Source organism: Neoarius graeffei, chromosome 25 (assembly GCF_027579695.1).
Source record: "Neoarius graeffei isolate fNeoGra1 chromosome 25, fNeoGra1.pri, whole genome shotgun sequence".
Lineage (NCBI taxonomy): Eukaryota > Metazoa > Chordata > Actinopteri > Siluriformes > Ariidae > Neoarius > Neoarius graeffei.
In genome coordinates, this window is record NC_083593.1 from 35,226,149 (window position 1) to 35,246,426 (window position 20,278).

The 20,278-nt window shown below is 40.9% G+C and overlaps 1 protein-coding gene across 3 annotated transcripts; it reads left to right on the forward strand.

The window, feature by feature from the left end:
- Nucleotides 1-10,517: 10,517 nt before the first annotated feature.
- tpte (transmembrane phosphatase with tensin homology) lies at nucleotides 10,518-18,427 on the forward strand. 3 transcript variants are annotated; one of them, XM_060908239.1, is made up of 20 exons: nucleotides 10,518-10,655; nucleotides 10,960-11,055; nucleotides 11,255-11,352; nucleotides 11,977-12,054; nucleotides 12,169-12,216; nucleotides 12,309-12,473; nucleotides 12,788-12,907; nucleotides 13,940-14,039; nucleotides 14,149-14,212; nucleotides 14,306-14,370; nucleotides 14,509-14,569; nucleotides 15,221-15,302; nucleotides 15,400-15,488; nucleotides 15,629-15,690; nucleotides 15,786-15,866; nucleotides 15,964-16,069; nucleotides 16,153-16,250; nucleotides 17,366-17,461; nucleotides 17,563-17,633; nucleotides 17,750-18,427. In XM_060908239.1, exons 3-20 carry the CDS (start codon nucleotides 11,303-11,305, stop codon nucleotides 17,850-17,852), a joined length of 1,539 nt encoding a protein of 512 aa, XP_060764222.1. In that variant the 5' UTR covers nucleotides 10,518-10,655; nucleotides 10,960-11,055; nucleotides 11,255-11,302; the 3' UTR covers nucleotides 17,853-18,427. The 3 variants fall into 3 exon arrangements, with proteins under 3 accessions (XP_060764222.1, XP_060764223.1, XP_060764221.1); XM_060908240.1 differs by lacking the exon at nucleotides 11,255-11,352; XM_060908238.1 differs by lacking the exon at nucleotides 10,518-10,655 and adding an exon at nucleotides 10,664-10,768 and having other exon boundaries at nucleotides 10,960-11,352.
- Nucleotides 18,428-20,278: the final 1,851 nt, after the last annotated feature.

Sequence of the window (20,278 nt, forward strand, 5' to 3'; positions counted from 1 at the left end):
GTAGTCAGCTGGGATAGGCTCCAGCTTGCCTGCAACCCTGTAGAAGGATAAAGCGGCTAGAGATAATGAGATGAGATGAGAAGTTCAACTGAAAAATCTGCATGAATTGTGTGATGCAGTAATGTCGTCTGACAGTTATTAGCTATTACAACAATCGAAACGATAATTTTATCAGAGGTAATAATGAAGCACGGCTACAGTGTCAACCCTGGTGCAGTATACTTTGTTTTTAACCACCAGATGTTGTTATTATGTACTATGTGCACAAAAGAGTCTCACTGTTCAGAAAGCTTTGTTTCAAATTAAAGGCGCACTATGAAGGCTTTAGTGGCATCTAGTGGTGAAGTTGCAGACTGCAACCAACTGAATACCTCTCCCTCACCCCTCCTTTTCCAAGCATGTATTAGAACCTACAGTGGCCATCATGTGCAATAATATCTGTCTGTAAAACCGCAGCCACGTTTTTGTTTCTCTTAGCAACTGTTAGGCTAATTAACATTTCAATAGTTTTAGGTGAGTTTCCGATAAATTTGTGATATAAAAGTAAAATAAAATAATACTAATGTCATAAACACTTTTTGAAACTTTTACGGTTTTCTTCCAAAAACTAAAACCCTGGCTTGTGGTTGGTTGGCTACGTGATATACCTGGGCTTTATGTGTACACTTACACTACATGAGCACAAATAAAACTTTACTTCACACAAGCTTAAACTGTAAGCATAATGTTATTTTATTGGAACCTCCAAAACATTTACATGATCAAGAATGCAACTTCATTGACATTAGTTCTTCTTTCTACTTCTTTGTACCAACTCTTCTTCTGTTCCTTTGGCCGCTTACAGAGCAGGCTACTTGTAACAAGTGTCACATGAAAAACTTCTCAGAAAAGAAAAAAAAAAAGGAAGAAAACTAATCCGGTACTGACAGTTAGAAATTACAGTTGGTTCATTAGAATGTCAATCAGAAAATTACGTTACTCCTAACCTGACTGTCTTATTTCCATTATTATTTCCACATCCACGAACACTACGTACCATTCAATTATATATTAGATATTCTATACAAGGAAAACCACTGATGTGGTTAACTGTTAACTGCAACAGCAATTTAAATAAGTACCAGGGCCAACTATTTATATTAATGTTTTACAAATTACTAAATTAAAAGAAAAAGCAAACCTGTACTGAACACCATCAGTCTCTGAAAATGACTCATGTCCTTTGTCTTCCTTTCTTCTTCTTCCAGTGTAGAATTCAAGCTGCCAGTTGTAAAAATGTGAAATATGAAATGTGTTCTCAAGAGCCAGTGTTTGGTTTGTCTATTCTGGGCTAATGTAGAAACATAGTGATACAACATGGTGGGCTTCATGGAAGAGAACCTGCTCCCTATGTAGATATGAAGGGGTCATTCTAAAGCTTATGAAAACACAATGATTTGTAGTTACAGGTGATTATACACTGATTAAAACAATTATGAATATTATATTCCATTTCTGGGCGGCACGGTGATGTAGTGGTTAACACTGTCGCCTCACAGTAAGAAGGTTCTGGGTTCAAGCCCAGTGGCCAACAGGGGCCTTTCTGTGTGGAGTTTGCATGTTCTCCCCGTGTCCGCGTGGGTTTCCTCCGGGTGCTCCGGTTTCCCTCACAGTCCAAAGACATGCAGGTTAGGTTAACTGGTGACTCTAAATTGACCGTAGGTGTGAATGTGAGTGTGAATTGTTGTTTGTCTTTGTGTGTCAGCCCTGCAATGACCTGGTGACTTGTCCAGGGTGTACCCCGCCTCTCACCCATAGTCAGCTGGGATAGGCCCACGACCCTGCACAGGATAAGCGGTTACAAATAATAGATGGGTGGATGGATATTCCGTTTCTGCTAATAGATCCCCCTAAATGCTACATAGTGCACCTTTAAGCTCAGAGTAAACAGCTCTTGGACTAATCAACTGTCAGAAAATGACAATTATTCTCTGATGCATGAAACTAAGCTTCTGATATTAACATATGGTTCCATATGTTAATGGCATGGCTGACACAAAGACAAACAACCATTCATGCTCACACCTACGGTCAATTTAGAGTCACCAATTAACCTAACCTTCATGTCTTTTGGATTGTGGGGGAAACCGGAAACCCGGAGGAAACCCATGCAGACACGGGGAGAACATGCAAACTCCACACAGAAAGGCCCTCGCTGGCTGCTGGGCTTGAATCCAGGACCTTCTTGCTGTGAGGCAACAGTGCTAACCACTACACCACCGTGCCACCCACATACAGTGGTGCCTGAAAGTTTGTGAGCCCTTTAGAATTTTCTATATTTCTGCATAAATATGACCTAAAAAAATCATCAGATTTTCACACAAGTCCTAAAAGTAGATAAAGAGAACCCAGTTAAACAAATGAGACAAAAATATTATACTTGGTCATTTATTTATTGAGGAAAATGATCTGATACTACATATCTGTGAGTGGCAAAAGTATGTGAACCTTTGCTTTCAGTATCTGGTGTGACCCCCTTGTGCAGCAATAACTGCAACTAAATGTTTTCGGTAACTGTTGATCAGTCCTGCACACCGGCTTGGAGGAATTTTAGCCTGTTCCTCCGTACAGAACAGCTTCAACTCTGGGATGTTGGTGGGTTTCCTCACATGAACTGCTCGCTCCAGGTCCTTCCACAACATTTCAATTGGATTAAGGTCAGGACTTTGACTTGGCCATTCCAAAACATTCACTTTATTCTTCTTTAACCATTCTTTGGTAGAATGACTTGTGTGCTTAGGGTCGTTGTCTTGCTCCATGACCCACCTTCTCTTGAGATTCAGTTCATGGACAGATGTCCTGATATTTTCCTTTAGAATTCGCTGGTATAATTCAGAATTCATTGTTCCATCAATGATGGCAAGCTGTCCTGGCCCAGATGCAGCAAAACAGGCCCAAACCATGATACTACCACCACCATGTTTCACAGATGGGATAAGGTTCTTATGCTGGAATGCAGTGTTTTCCTTTCTCCAAACAATGCTTCTCATTTAAACCAAAAAGTTCTATTTTGGTCTCATCCGTCCACAAAGCATTTTTCCAATAGCCTTCTGGCTTGTCCACATGATCTTTAGCAAACTGCAGATGAGCAGCAATGTTCTTTTTGGAGAGCAGTGGCTTTCTCCTTGCAACCCTGCCATGCACACCATTGTTGTTCAATGTTCTCCTGATGGTGGACTCATGAACATTAACATTAGCCAATGTGAGAGAGGCCTTCAGTTGCTTAGAAGTTACCCTGGGGTCCTTTGTGACCTCGCTGACTATTACACGGCTTGCTTTTGGAATGATCTTTGTTGGTCGACCACTCCTGGGGAGGGTAGCAATGGTCTTGAATTTCCTTCATTTGTACACAATCTGTCTGACTGTGGATTAGTGGAGTCCAAACTCTTTAGAGATGGTTTGTAACCTTTTCCAGCCTGGTGAGCATCAACAATGCTTTTTCTGAGGTCCTCTGTTCGTGCCATGATACACTTCCACAAACATGTGTTGTGAAGATCAGACTTTGATAGATCCCTGTTCTTTAAATAAAACAGGGTGCCCACTCACACCTGATTCTCATCCCATTGATTGAAAACACCCGACTCTAATTTCACCTTCAAATTAACTGCTAATCCTAGAGGTTCACATACTTTTTCCACTGAGGGATATGTAATATTGGATAATTTTCCTCAATAAATAAATGACCAAGTATAATATTTTTGCCTCATTTGTTTAACTGGGTTCTCTTTATCTACTTTTAGGACTTGTGTGAAGATCTGATGATGTTTTAGGTCATATTTATGCAGAAATATAGAAAATTCTAAAGGGTTCACAAACTTTCAAGCACCACTGTATGGTTCCTTGAATACTAATAAATTTATGGAGCATAAATTGTGAAAATTCACTTTGCACTTCAAACATATTAAGAGATGTCCTTATATTTCACTGTTTATTTCAATATAATTTTATAAGTTAGAGTAAAATGGGGCGGCAAGGTGGTGTAGTGGTTAGCACTATCGCCTCACAGCAAAGAAGGTTCTGGGTTCAAGCCCAGCAGCTAACAGGGGCCTTTCTGTGTGGGGTTTGCATGTTGTCCCCATGTCTGTGTGGGTTTCCTCTAGGTGCTCCAGTTTCCCCCACAGCTTGACAACATACTGATTAGATTAACTCACTACTCTAACTTGCCCACAGGTGTGAATACATGTATTTGTTTGGGAAGCTGCGACAGGCCTAGCAAGCCGATGGTAGATGAAATGTGCTCTTGATAGACACAGACAGCCTTGTAAGAGGCTGACAGGCCAATTGGCCTATAGGGTGTCAGGATAAAATTAAATAAAATAGTAAAATGAGCTTAGTCCATTATGCCATTTTAGTTCATTGCTGAAGGTTGTGTATATGTTGTTGGAATGCTGGGGGAGGTTCGGGATCAGGGTCAGCACTCATTGGGAAGTAGTGATGGGAATTCCAAATCTTTTCAGTGAGTCACATGACTCAGCTCAGTTCACCAAGAAGAGCCAACCTCAACTCCAAAAATAGTTCAGTTTACATTTTTTAGTTTCTCAGTAAAATGACAGGTATTTTATTGTTTGTTTGCTTGTTTTAGAGAGAGAGAGAGAGAGAGAGAGAGAGAGAGAGAGAGTACTGTTTTTGTCTCACGTCACAATTCGGAGTATGTTACTCCTTACTTGGTCTTCTATTATGAGGTTGGATTAAAGGGGCTCGCTCACTTACCAGAATCCAGTTGTTTTTGAAAACATGTGACTGCTACTCTGCTCTCTGTGCAGCATAACCTCACTGTCACTGTTAGTGATCCACTGAAAACCCATCTCGAACTTTTTCTTCATCGATGTATGATATGTAGAAGTTTTGAATAGACTATGCCACCCATGAGATGGCTGAGGCCTGTTCCGGTCCTTTAAATTGGAATCCATCCATCCATTATCTGTAGCCGCTTATCCTGTTCTACAGGGTCGTAGGCAAGCTGGAGCCCATCTTAGCTGACTATGGGCAAGAGGCGGGATACACCCTGGACAAGTCGCCAGGCTGACACATAGAGACACACAACCAGTCACACTCAAACCTATGGTCAATTTAGAGCCACCAATTAACCTAACCTGCATGTCTTTGGACTGTGGGGGAAACCAGAGCACCCGAAGGAAACCCACACAGACACGGGGAGAACATGCAAACTCCACACAGAAAGGCCCTCGCCAGCCACTGGGCTCGAACCCAGGACCTTCTTGCTGTGAGGCGACAGTGACGACTACACCATCATGCCGCCTTAAATTGGAATAACCATGTGAAAATGTAATGACTTGGTTGAAATAATTGAAAATATAACTAATTTGACAAAATATCTTCAATTTCACATTACAATTTATGATCTATGGCTTAGGATGCTGCCACATTGGCTACATCCACATTACAAGCCTTATTGTTCAGTTCAGATTTTTTGCTCAGATCAGATTGGCCTATCTTGACAGTTCACATTCAGAATTACAAGTGACTTGTATCTAACTGTAACATGAACACATCTGTCTCTGAAGTGGCTCATGTGCACACTGATACATTTTTGCATGAGTCATCTGCATCACCACCAACAAAAAAATATTTGTGAGACATGATATTAAAATAGACTAAATAGATTCATTAGTAGCTAATGTATGCATTGCACTTTGCTCTGGAGGACTGCAAACAGTTTCTCAGCTGTGCATGATCAGGGCAAGAAAACAAAATGCTTTTGCTGTTTTTGCAGCTATTATATCTCTCCTCCATTGTTGATTTGCCTCACAGCCAGTTTTGGCTGATGAAGACAGCGCTTGGCATATACGTATAACAGAGGTGGATACAGTACCCAACTTCATTACTTAAGTCAAAGTACAGATCCCACTGGTTAAATGTTACTCTGATACAAGTGAAAGTTGTCCAGTCAAATTTTTACTTAAGTTAAAGTACTGAAGTACTTGCTTTTAAAAATACTTAAGTAGTAAAAGCACATTTTCTGTCAATGCATCGTTGTATTATTGCTACAATGCTTACAAAACCTAATGCCGTTACCAAAGACAGAAATGTGAATTCACAAAATGAACGCATGCTGTGCCATCATGGTGGTTTAACGTTAAGCTAGCTAGTCAGTGAAACTCCACCTGACATGCTAGCAAACTCTTTTCAACCTCGAAATCATATTGGGTAGCTAATGCTACTAGAAAAGAAAGATTTCTACATTGTTTATTTGGCAAGATTATGCTAAAATATATTTCCGAAAGGCCGCGTGGGTTTCCTCCGGGTGCTCCGGTTTCCCCCACAGTCCAAAGACATGCAGGTTAGGTTAACTGGTGACTCTAAATTGACCGTAGGTGTGAATGTGAGTGTGAATGGTTGTCTGTGTCTATGTGTCAGCCCTGTGATGACCTGGCGACTTGTCCAGGGTGTACCCCGCCACTCGCCCATAGTCAGCTGGGATAGGCTCCAGCTTGCCTGCGACCCTGTAGAAGGATAAAGCGGCTAGAGATAATGAGAATGAGATGAGATATTTCCGAAAGGTCGCGTGGGTTTCCTCCAGGTGCTCCGGTTTCCCCCACAGTCCAAAGACATGCAGGTTAGGTTAACTGGTGACTCTAAATTGACCATAGGTGTGAATGTTTGTCTGTGTCTCCAGGTTGCCTGCGACCCTGTAGAACAGGATAAAGTGGCTAGAGATAATGAGATGAGATGAGACTTCAGATAAGTTAATGTTATTCATGTTAGCGTAACTCCATTTTTACATGCTAACTAACAGTGTCCAAATTAACTAGCTATGTGTAAATGTTAGCAACTTGGTGGGCAAATCCATAGAAAGTCATTTGACTAACCAGACTGCATAGCTACTGCAACGTTATCACTAGCTCTAAAAGTACAGACAACTTCATTGCAAGCTTTCTCTTGGAATAAAACATTTACATACCTCAATATGCTTCCACAGGTTGGATGACGAGTTTTTGTAGGCCATGATGTGGTTTGTTTTTGGCAAACAAAGCAAATATTTAAAACCAAATTAATCTTTCATCTTTTCAGAAAACTGAAACATGGGTTCTAGGTATGGCCATGAATGCGTGCATTCCCCAGAAGAACCACCTCCTTCCATTCTGCCATCAACTGATCATGTTAAATCATGCTGCTGAGAAATCACTGAACTTGATTTTATACAGTCTATGGACGTGATGTGATCCTAGTGATTACTGACAGGCTGTCTCAGTGTCACCTGTGAAAAAACCAATCATGCTTTAGAAAAGAAAAGGGAAAAAATGCATCCACTTTCAAAGCCACCTCATGATAATGAGTAACGAGGGCCTTGATAGAAATGTAGTGGAGTGAAAAGTACGATATTTGTCTTTCAAATGTAGTGAAGTTAAAATCATAAGTTTCCAAAAAAATACTCAAGTAAAGTACAGATACTCAAAAAGTGTACTTAAGTACAGTACTCAAGTAAATGTACTTCATTACTGTCCACCTCTGACGTATAAGCAAAAAGCCACATGAATTCCGATCTGCCCATTTTCATTAATTTCAAATACATATCCGATTTAGGACCACATATGAACGTAACTCAAATTTGAGTCACGTTCAGATTTCTGAGTCAGATTTCTGAGTCAAATTTGAATCATGTTCAAAGCTCAGATTTCTGTGTCCACACAGCCCAGAAAACATCAGATCTCTGTCACATTAAGGCATAAAATCAGATTTGAGTCACTTTGGCCTGGTAATGTCAGTGTAGCCTTTGTTGTGGCTTGTTTTTCAAACAGTGAATATAGATAGGTACGAAAATGGTGACTTGCACCTTGGCACAAAGGCTTCTGGGAAGTGTGAGCCAGCCCCTTTAAAGGCATTCTATACAAATAACCAGTCAAACAAGCTAATAAGTATCATCATCATCATCATCATGGCTTGGCTTTGCGAATGAAGATCATGAAGGGTGTTGTCCATGTCTGTTGCACGCCTGCTGATGGCTGGTGAGCCCGATTCTGGAGAGGCAGATCTGGTTGCAGCGGGTGCAGGTGAATGACTGGTTGGGTGCAGGAGTAGAGGGTATGAGTGTGGTTGTAGTAGTAGTAGTAGAGGGCACTTTGCTCTTCCTCTTTGACTTTTTGTCCTCCAGGTTGGCCCGTCTGGCACACTCAAAGGTCTTGACCATACCATGAATGGTGTTTCGCCAGCTCTTGTGGTCAGCAGCGTGTGAGGACCAGTCATAGGGATCAATATGGCAGTTGGTAAGGGAGCTTTTCAGGAGGTCTTTGTACCGCTTCTGGGGCACTCTTGAGCCACCTGGTTGATAGTTCACCGTAGAGAACAATTTTTGGAAGGTGGTGTTCCTCCATTCTGGACACATATCCTGCCCACTCTTGAGCAACATGGCCTCGATGCTGGTAGCCTCAGCTTTCTGAAGGACCTCTACGTTGGTGACAAAGTCTTTCCAGAGGATGGAGTGGAGAACTCAAGAATTAATATCACTTTGATAATGGTGCATTGTGATTTCTTTCACTGTAACTGCATTTAAAATCATGCTTCAGGGCATGAAGCTGGACTCTCTGGTGACAGTGGCAGAGAAGAGGACTATGGACAAACTACTGAACATCATGGATGATGCCAGTCACCCTCTGCACACCGTCATCAGCAACCAGAGGAGCCTGTTCAGTGACAGAATGCTCCTTCCCAAGTGCAGGAACTAACAGACTTAAAAACTCCTTTGCCCCTCACGCCATCAGACTGTACAACTCCTCTCTGGGGGGGAGGAGGGGTAACAGGAGGACAGAGGACGGGAAGGAGCAGTACAAAAAGCAATACTGGACAATGTGCAATACCTCTCCAGCTGGACTTTTTTCATATCTCATCTCATCTCATCATCTCTAGCAGCTTTATCCTGTTCTACAGGGTCGCAGGCAAGCTGGAGCCTATCCCAGCTGACTATGGGCGAAAGGCGGGGTACACCCTGGACAAGTCACCAGGTCATCACAGGGCTGACACATAGACACAGACAACCATTCACACTCACATTCACACCTACGGTCAATTTAGAGTCACCAGTTAACCTAACCTGCATGTCTTTGGACTGTGGGGGAAACCGGAGCACCCGGAGGAAACCCACGCGGACACGGGGAGAACATGCAAACTCCGCACAGAAAGGCCCTCGCCAGCCACGGGGCTTGAACCCGGACCTTCTTGCTGTGAGGCGACAGCGCCGCCCCATATTTGTATATAACTCTCTTTTTTTCTATTCTATTCTCTGTTTATCCTATAATGATGCTACTGGAATTTTAATTTCCCTGAAGGAACCCTCCCAAAGGGATCAATAAAGTTCTATCTAATCTAATCTAATCTAATCTAATCTAATCTAATCTAATCTAATCTAATCTAATCTCATCTCATTATCTCTAGCCGCTTTATCCTGTTCTACAGGGTCGCAGGCAAGCTGGAGCCTATCCCAGCTGACTATGGGCGAAAGGCGGGTACACCCTGGACAAGTCACCAGGTCATCACAGGGCCGACACATAGACACAGACAACCATTCACACTCACATTCACACCTACGGTCAATTTAGAGTCACCAGTTAACCTAACCTGCATGTCTTTGGACTGTGGGGGAAACCGGAGCACCCGGAGGAAACCCACGCGGACACGGGGAGAACATGCAAACTCCGCACAGAAAGGCCCTCGCCAGCCACGGGGCTCGAACCCGGACCTTCTTGCTGTGAGGCGACAGCGCCGCCCCATATTTGTATATAACTCTCTTTTTTTCTATTCTATTCTCTGTTTATCCTATAATGATGCTACTGGAATTTTAATTTCCCTGAAGGAACCCTCCCAAAGGGATCAATAAAGTTCTATCTAATCTAATCTAATCTCATCTCATTATCTCTAGCCGCTTTATCCTGTTCTACAGGGTCGCAGGCAAGCTGGAGCCTATCCCAGCTGACTACGGGCGAAAGGCGGGGTACACCCTGGACAAGTCGCCAGGTCATCACAGGGCTGACACAGACACAGACAACCATTCACACTCACATTCACACCTACGGTCAATTTAGAGTCACCAGTTAACCTAACCTGCATGTCTTTGGACTGTGGGGGAAACCGGAGCACCCGGAGGAAACCCACGGGGAGAACATGCAAACTCCGCACAGAAAGGCCCTCGCCGGCCACGGGGCTCGAACCCAGACCTAAAGGGATCAATAAAGTTCTATCTAATCTACCATATGAGAACATTAACCCTGTTTACACACATTTTAGATTCTAAGTAGAATTATCTTTCCTATGTGCTCATGTTCACATTCCAGCAATTACTCTGTATGAGACTGAAGGCAAAAAAAATAAATAAATACTAACACATTTTTAGCGAGAAAGTCACAAGAACTATTTTCTCCTCCTTTCCCAGCTGTTCAGAAACGCGAGTCAGTTCCTAGTGTTCACGAGAAAGAGCCGATTCGATGAGTCGATTCGTTTGTAAATGACACATCATCATCATCATCAGGAATGTTACTCTGCTGTGTTTGCACAGAATATGGGCGGATAAATGGGAATATGTGGCCTGGAGGAAGGAAAAAACCTTTGGACCGTTTCCTTTGTCACGGGATAGTCAGGCCATCGTAAAGAAAACCATCAGAAAGGTAGGACACTAAGAACCGAGCAACGCCTGGTGTTGTGATTTAGTTTAAAACGTTTTGGGAATTGAACAAACAGCAGGATTGCAAAGAAAAGGAGCCAAGAATAACCCTCTCTGGTCTGGATCTTTTTTTTTTTGGGGGGGGGAGGATCTAGATTGAATTTTAAGAATGATCAACTTTAGACTTTAACCCCCCTTTGCTGTTTTATGTCTTTTAAACTATAAATCAGAAGTTTACTCTCATACTTGAGATGTTTTGCTTGTTGAACTGCTCAGTTGTTCTCATCTACTGCTTGCTTTTGGAACAGGCCACAAAGATTCAAGTGTAAAGACAGAGCATGCATGTTTACTAAATCTCAGTAACCTAGAGCTGAGCTCTTCAAAGACCTCCTGAGCACTTTGAGGTAAATATCTATCTGGTCTGGAAAAGGTCTGCATACATACATACATGCATGCATTTAATCATATTGTTGTTTGTGTTTTATTTGCCCAAAGTTTTCCTCTCTTCAATAATAGCAGCTTCTTTTTCAGAATGTATTAAATATGACCCATGAAACAACTAATCACACACTTAAATACAACTGGTTTCTTCTTCTGGAACAGAACAGAACAGGAGACCAAGGTTTTTTTTAAATCTCTTTTTAAAAAAAAATGACATCTGTGCATTATAATCCCGGGTCGGATTCCAAAGATGTTAATGGGTGAGTGAACAACGTTTCATGAAAATGAACCTAACCACCACTCATGACCTTTACTCTTCCCTCATGCAGCTTCATCTTATTTGCAAATCCAGTGCACATCATGCTTCTAAATCTAAGCAGCACAAAATATAATGCAATGTAAACCCAATCAGTGATGCCACAAGAACGGGAGCTTAAATGACCGCTTAAACACTGTGCACATAAGAGTCCAGCTGGCTAATGCTGAACCTTAGGGCTGCATGATATGGAGAAAATGCAGTATACTATATCACGATTACACGATTTGAAACAACCCCTGAACACAACAAGACGTCCCAAGCGCACAACAAAATATTGTGATTTATTAAATGGCTCATTTGCATGTTACAAATTTGTATTCCAAAGGACAATGTGGTTGATTCAGAAATTATATATTGTGCAGCCCTAATACACGGTTATGGGTCGATCATGTTATTGAGGTGCTACGTTACACTCACTCTCACATGCTCAGATACTAAATTATGGGGATTTTTCACAGAAAATCTTAAACACTGCTGATGCACAATGCTAGTCCATCTATAACAGGTTGGATTTAATGGGTTAATAACAGGCTTTCTTGCTACTTGGGTTTCTTTCTTTGGATAGGAACGGCGCGATGGAAGAGGCAGAGGTTCAAATCGATGATGGCAAAGAGGAAAGCGTGGAACCGGACACCATGTACTAGTAAGAACCTATCCTGCCGTCGTACAGCTCAAAGAAGATGGTAATGGTGACTGTGATAAGTGCAGTTCTGTTACTTTTGCTCATTGGCTTCTCTCTATTCTCATTGTCTTACAGCCGTGTTAGGAAAAGGATAGCTCCTTTTGTGATGTCTTTTGGTTTTCGGTGAGTGATTATGTGACCTGTGTTTATTAAAAATCGCATTTTGTTTCATTTTTGCTGTATTCACAATTCTTTTGTAATATGGTTGTTTCTAGTGTCTTTGGTCTGGTGCTCATCTTTGTGGACATTATTCTGGTCATTGTTGATCTGTCGCTGTCATCCGAGAGCCGTAAGGGTGCAGGGACTATTTTGGAGGCCATCTCACTTGTCATCTCTTTCTTCTTCCTCATCGATGTGCTTCTGCGGATTTATGTAGAAGGGTTAGTGTGGGACGGCAAAGTGGGGAATATGTTAGCTTTATATACTAGTTTCCACATATGAAGCTCTTTCAGGAAAAAAAAAACTGCTGATAAGTCTGGAGGGGACAGGAAGTGTTGTGGCAGCTGTTTCCTGTCTGTTTCTAGCAAGTTATGTGGAAAAATAATAGCTCTGTTCATTGCTGACTTATGTAGTAGGCTGAGGAAATTATAGCACTTTCCTCATTGCAAATCTATCTGTGTGTGTTGAATTATGTGAATAGTGAATTAACAGTGCAGTGTGTAAATCCACCCTCACCCCACCTTCATGTTTTTAGGTTTAAGGTGTACTTCAGTTCCAAACTCAACATCATGGATGCCTGCATTGTTGTCATCACATTGGTTGTCACTATGATCTACACATTCTCTGATTTCTCAGGAACAAGCCTCATTCCCAGGTACATTTTATTAAAAAAAAATTCTTGTATTACTCTATGCTGTTTTTATTTTGTTTAATCAGTGAAATTTAGTTCCCTCTGAAATTATCATTGTGATGTGTTTATTTCTGTAATATCTCACAAAATATCAGGCCATTCTGTTGCTGGGAAGTTATTTAATTTGAGGGGATTCCCTAGCAAACAATATGCATGAAATTGCTCGCTTTGCACAGACAGAGGAAGTCCGTGTGTGCATGTGCAGGTTTACCACCACCTTCTTCTTTTGAGTTTTATAGCAGCTGGCAGCCACAGTGTTGCATTACTGCCATCTACAGGTTTATCTTGACCGTGCACTGACAGTTGCATCATTCTGTCGCTAAACGAACAGCTGGTCACACCGAGGTGCTCGCTGACCGCCAATATTTTAGTTTGGTCCTGCATTTCCTTTCCTTCACAACATAACATCTTTTCTTCTCGCTTTCTGTTATTGTAGACGGTCTTTCATGTTTCATTCACACACTCATGTCCTCCATTTTTCTCTCCGGTTTCAAATTTGTATCCCACAATGCCTTGCGTGAACAGGGAAAGCCCATCATGTGATGCATGACATAGTGTCTTGAATTGGGTCATGGTGAAGCAGGAAAAAATAGTGGAGGCTTTTTTTTTTTTTTTAAACCTAATAAATTTGGAAGTCTGTGATTTCGGATTCAGTAGCTTTCAGTCCACTAAACCAAAATGCTGTAATTGGGTGTCAGGGAAAATTCTTTTTATGACTTACGTACACTTGAAAAATCTGAAAGGCAGTCTACCTTTAAATAAGGACATGTTTTAAACCGGGTTACCGTTTCAAATGTTGTTTTGACTTGATAAACCTTACTGTCTCTGTGAATTAGCTGTTACTATAGAACCAATAATGTAGGCACTACTGTCAAGGCTGCTGTTCTAAAAATATTAATCAACACCTTCTGACCATCAGATTCATGAATCCCACAGTACTGTATTAGTCGTTTATGCATGTTGATGAGTGTGTTGTACTCTCCCGACTGTCAACAGGGTAGTGACATTCCTGAGGTCCTTGAGAATATTTATCTTGGTGCGCATCTTCCGACTGGCCTCCCAGAAGAAAGAGATGGAGAAGGTCACTAGAAGAATGGTGAGGATGGAAATTAGCAAGGGCCTGTTTTTCATTCACATTTTTTGACACTTTGTCAAATTGATCTCTGTTCAGGTTGAATTCAGACTTATATTTGTGACCCTCTCAGGTATCCGAGAACAAAAGACGGTACCAAAAGGATGGATTTGATTTGGACCTCACATATGTCACAGGTTTGGGTTCTTCATTTAAAAAAAAAAAAAAGGTGATCCGTTTGTGCTGTTGTCTGCTAACGTTCATAATGTTTTTGCTCTTTGGGTTTTCAGACAGAGTCATTGCGATGTCCTTCCCCTCATCTGGGAAACAGGCCCTGTACAGGAATCCCATCAGAGTAAGTAAAATCTTGAAGGGACCTTATGAAATAGTATAAAGCTGATAATACGGTTTAGAGCAAATTATTTTAAAATGAATACCAGTTAATCAGTGGCGTGGCTGCACCATTTAGATAACTAGCTATATATGTTGTTAGGAAGTTGTCCGGTTCCTGGACACTAAACATCTGGATCACTACAAAGTTTACAACCTCTGCAGTAAGTTGAGTTACACATATACACTCACCGGCCACTTTTATAGGAACGTGTTCTTGATTCTACGCTTTTCTTGGCTGGTAGAAGTGGAACCCAATGTGGTCTTCTGCTGTTGCATGCTGAGATGCTTTTCTGCTCACCACGGTTATAAAGAGTGATTTATAGGAGCTACTTTTTCCTTCCTGGCACCTCGAACCAATCTGACTATTTTCCTCTGACCTCTCTTATCAACAAGGCATTTGTTTCCACCCACAGAAATATCACTCACTCACTCGATGTTTGTTTGTTTTTTGCACCATTCTGTGTAAACTCTAGAGATGTGGGGGGGGGGAAACCCCAGGAGATCCGCAGTTTCTGAAATGCCCAAACCAGTCCATCTGGCTCAAACCAACACCCATGCCACAGTGAAAGTCACACTTTGAGATCACAATTTTTCCCATTCTGATGTTTGAAGTGAACATTAAGTGAAGCTCTTGATTTGTATCTGCATGATTTGAAGCATTGTGCTGCTGTCAAGGGATTGGCTGACTTAGAGAACTGCACAAAGCAGCAGGTGTATGGGTGTTCCTAATAAAGTGGCCACTGAGTGTGCCTATAAGCCTTCCGAAAGGGTGCTTATGAACAGTACTAAGCCTAATGTTTATTTTATTTCAGGTGAGAAAGGTTATGATCCAAAACTTTTCCATTATCGGGTGGAACGTGTGATGATTGATGACCATAATGTGCCATCATTAGAGTGAGTCATCATTAGGTCATGCTGTTTTTAAAATCTCTCTCTCGCTCGCTTTGAAGATCTACAGTGTGAGGTAATTGGTGTGTTATGTGGTTTTCAGGGACATGCTGAGATACACTGCCAATGTTAGGGAGTGGATGGCTGCAGACTCGTGCAATGTCATTGCTATCCATTGCAAAGGGGGAAAAGGTGACGGTACACTTTGTGTGGTCCATTTCTTTAAGTCTATCACAAAACCTACTATAATATGAGATGGCAAAGTTATTTAGGACATGATGCACGGAGTGGTTATAGCCGGTCATGTTGAGAAGTCTTTTTTGCTGTGACAGGGCGTACAGGGACGATGGTGTGCACGTGGCTAATTGACAGTGATCAGTTTGAAAGTGCACAGGTACCATGCTTCTTTTAAAAAAAGAAACAAACTTACTTTTCTATCGCATTTTAAAAGTATTCCTTTAACTTGCGCCTTTCTTTCGTGTTTGGCAGGACAGCCTGGACTACTTTGGTGAAAGGCGCACGGATAAAAGCATGAGTTCAAAATTCCAGGGTGTTGAAACTCCATCTCAGGTGATTTGTGCAATGCCAAGAACTATGTCCAAGCCAAGACTGCTTTCCCAATTGAGATTAGTTTAAATGGCTGCCTTTTTGTCCCCTCTTTTTGTAGAGCCGGTATGTTGGATACTATGAGATCATGAAGAACAAATATAACCGGCAGCTGCCCCCACCAAAAAGCTTGAAAATCAAGAGTCTGCGCATTCATTCAATCGCAGGTAATCATTAGATATTTCTATTTCCTCATATGTGACGATATGTCAGGGTTTGAGTTAGTACTGCTTTTGTGTTTGCTGTGCAGGTGTTGGAAAGGGCAATGGCAGCGATCTGAAGGTACGCATCATAGTGAAGAATGAGCAGGTGTTCCAGTGCATCTGTGCCAAACAGGAGAACTGTGCGGTAATAAAACACATTACTCTGGATCTGAAGGGTTTAGGTATTTTCCCTATCTGTATGCCAGTTTGGTGAGAATCGTATTGTTCTCTGTGTATGAAATGGATATGTTGGACACAAATAAGATCACTTTGTTCAAGTTCAAATGTTTTCACTGCTACAGTTTGGTCAGGTAGTACTGGTGCTAGAAAAGTTGTTAGCATAAATTAAAATACATTAGCACTTGTAGTACAAATGAAAATATTGTAAGAAAATGTCCATATTAACACTTCTTTAAAAAAAAATGTTAATGCTTAAGTGGTACATTTATATTGATTATAATTTTGGACAATGCACGTCTTTAATTTTATATAAAACATATTTTACCAGATTGGAAGGATTTTCAGAATTTCCCAATGACTTGTTTTTATTTATTATCCCCCACCCCGCATATAATGCAGGGGGCTATAGCTATCGGTCTGTCTGTCCGTCCGTCTGTAAACATTTTAGTTTCCGAAGCATAACTCGAACTATTAGGAAATTTTCCATGAAAGCTGACAGTTATGTTAAGCGACTAGAGGAGTTGTGCTGTTTGACATTTTGGGATTTCCATAGCAACCAGTTCAACTTAGGAAAATTTGGACTGGGGTTTTATGTGTGGGATATGTAATGATCTCCTGATGACTCTTGTTTATTAAAGTAGCCATGAGATTAGCCTTTGAGGATTACCTCTGTATGCTAAAATGAATGCTAGTTTTATTATGGACTTTTTCCTTTTGTCTATGATGCTGAAACCGTTCTAAATATTAATGCCGTCTCTTAATTTATCATCTGTTCTCTTTATTTTTAAGACCGTGTTTGTAATGAGATTTTAAAATGATGTCAAAATTGATTTATGACTACGCTTGAGTAGGCAACTCGGACAGATATTAAATGGAAGGCAGTAATGACAACTATTCCCTACATCTGCCAAACATTTTTGGATAGAGATGCATGTGTGTAGCCTACATCTCTCACACTATTTTTTTTTAAAAACACTGATACAAGTATAGAAAATCTTCATTAGATTTCTAAACTTTTACATTTCTCCTGTATTTTGCACTTCAGATTTGTCATTTGTATATGTTCATATATTTTCCTAGCTGTTCCCTGATGCTGGAAACAACGCAGTGGTGATCAGTCTACAGGACGGCCCAGTGGTTTGTGGCGATGTGAAAGTCATGTTTGAATCCAGTGCTGTAAGCCAACTTTATCTATTGTGATATATATTTTACATCCCCCCCCCCCCTTTTTTTTTAAATATGGTTTAACCATGCTTCTCACTTTCCTCTATGCCCAGGGCCTTCCAAAGGGATACGAAGACTGTCCGTTCTATTTCTGGTTCAACACTTCATTTATAGAGAACAACAGGTAGGAGACACTGTTTACACTGGAGTCTAAACAGATGGGAATCTTCTGCCCTGGATACTCTGTCATCATAACTGTTTGGGATTTATTTTCTTCATACTTTTCTGATGTCGATACAGGCTGTACCTGCCGAGGGAGGAACTGGACAACCCACACAAGTCCAAGGTCTGGGACATCTATAAAGAGGACTTTGGTGTGACAGTGTCATTCAGTGACCTCTGAAGAGAGTGTTAATGATGTGATGTGAAACACACATCATTGTGCCATAGTTTAATGCTAACCTCATCCCTGTACCCTACTCTAACTAGAAGAATTGTCACTGAGCCATACAGAGGATTTTGCCCAGAATGATGTGTTTTACACCTTGTTCAAAAAGGGAATATGTATGTAAAAGGGGAAATGTTTAGAAAATGGTACAATATTGGGCAGCACAGATTTGAAGCTTCTAAAATGTTGTAATGTTCTTACTGCATGTGTACTTGAGTGGCAGGATCAAAAGCTTGAATCAGATTTGCCTCTCAAGTTTTATATGCTTCAGAATGTATTTTGAGCCAAAACCTAAGCTTCACTCAGTATTGTGAAGTTTCACTGAAGTAGTAAAGCTTTGCATTAGGTGTGTAGGCTACTGCTCACATGGTGCAGTTCAGCTGACTGTAAACACTCCTCCCTATCCACTATGGAACTCGTGCTGAAATGAATTTATTTTTTTTGGTTTGATATCCCTGGCAGAGATGGAGATTGGGGAAAGGAATGTTGATGCAACAAAGAAATTAAAGTAACTGATGAAGTAAATCCTGCTCCAAGACCCCACCCCTTCTTTCTCTTCTTCCTCCATGTTGAGAGTGCAACTACGGTATATGTAGAACTGATGATGGATTGCTGAATGCAAACAGCACAAAAGTCTTGGGGAAACTGGGGTTAAACTGGGTTTATGTGAACATGAAGTAGAACTGAACACACTCATTTAATGGAAATATAAATAATAGCAGATTTTAATTAACAATTATTTACCGAAGGCTCAGTGAAGATCGGTGAATAACAACCTGGACTTCGTCTCTATTATTCACCGACCTTCACTGAGGCAGATAATTGTTTTAGTATAAAATATATAAAACTTTAAAAGCAGCATGCAGATGTAATGCGCACAGACTTGTCACTTATCAACAGAGGTGGACAAAGTACCCAACTTCATTATGCAAGTCAAAGTACAGATCCCACTGGTCAAGTGTTACTCTGATACAAGTGAAAGCTGTCCAGTCAAATTTTTACTTGAGTACTGAAGTACTTGCTTTTAAAAATACTTAAGTATTTAAAAGTACATTTTCTGTCAATGCATTGTTGTATTATTGCCACAACGCTTACAATACCTAATGTCTCTGAAGCAACCGACTGGATTTACAAAATGAACGCATGCTGTGCCATCATGGTGGTTTAACGTTAAGCTAGCTAGTCAGTGAAACTCCACCTGACATGCTGGCAAACTCTTTTCAAACTTGAAATCATATTGGGTAGCTAATGCTACTAGAAATGAAAGATTTCTACATTTGGTTATTTGGCAAGGTTATGCTGAAACATTTCTGAAAGGACTTCAGCTAAGTTAACGTTATTCATGTTAGCGTAAGTAAGTAAAATTTATTTCTAAAGCACATTTAAACACAGTTTACACTGACAAGTGCTGTACAGAGTGTAAAAATAAATAGATATAAAGAAACAAAAACAACTGAATTAAACATCAGCAACAAAAGACAAACACTTAATTTCTGACATGACAAAACAAAAACAGTTAAAATGTAGGGAATGCTAATGTGAAAAGGTGTGTCTTGAGCTTTTATTTAAAAACAGTAACAGAGGGAGCATTTCTAATGTCAGGAGGCAGAAGGTTCCACAGCCGAGGGCCAGCGACCGCAAAAGCTCTGTCACCTTTTTGCTTAAGACAAGTTCGGGGAACATGGAGCAGACCGCTGCTGGAAGATCTAAGAGACATGGGAGCCTCACGGGGATGAATAGCAGCAGCTAAGTAGTTGGGAGCCAAGCCATGAAGAGCTTTAAAAACCATTAACAGGATCTTAAATTGAATCCTAGACTGGACAGGAAGCCAGTGCAATGAGGCTAGGACAGGTGTGATGTGCTCATGTTTTTTTGTGTTAGTAAGCAACCTAGCAGCTGCATATTGGACAATTTGAAGCCATGACACCAGTGTTTGAGGAAGACCAAAATAAAGGGAGTTACAGTAATCCAAGCGTGAAGTTATAAAGGCATGGATTACTTTTTCAAGATCATTGTATGACAGAACAGATTTAAGCTTTGCAATGATCCTTAATTGGTAGAAACTAGTCTTAACAACAGAAGAGATTTGTTTGTCAAGGCTGAGTTGGGAGTCTAGAATAACACCCAGGTTTCTTGCATGGGTTTTGACAAATGGAGTAAGAGAGCCAAGGTTGCCAGAGATGGAATTTCTGGATTTTGGGGGGCCGAAGATTATGACCTCAGTTTTGTCTTCATTTAACTGGAGGAAATTATTGGCCATCCAGTTTTTAATTTCTTTAAGGCAGTCCAGAAGAGGCTGCAAGGAATTTTCGTCAGCATAAAAGTGGAATGTAATATTAAATTTTCTAATGATGTTACCCAGTGGGAGCCTATAAAGGCAA

Bases quoted from the DNA above. Each gene is read 5' to 3' on its own strand.
- tpte (XM_060908239.1), top strand. From the start codon at position 11,303: ATGACATCTGTGCATTATAATCCCGGGTCGGATTCCAAAGATGTTAAT. The intron at 14,371-14,508 runs GTAAGTAAAATC...ATATGTTGTTAG, and splicing joins TGTACAGGAATCCCATCAGA to GAAGTTGTCCGGTTCCTGGA. The intron at 17,634-17,749 runs GTAGGAGACACT...ATGTCGATACAG, and splicing joins TCATTTATAGAGAACAACAG to GCTGTACCTGCCGAGGGAGG.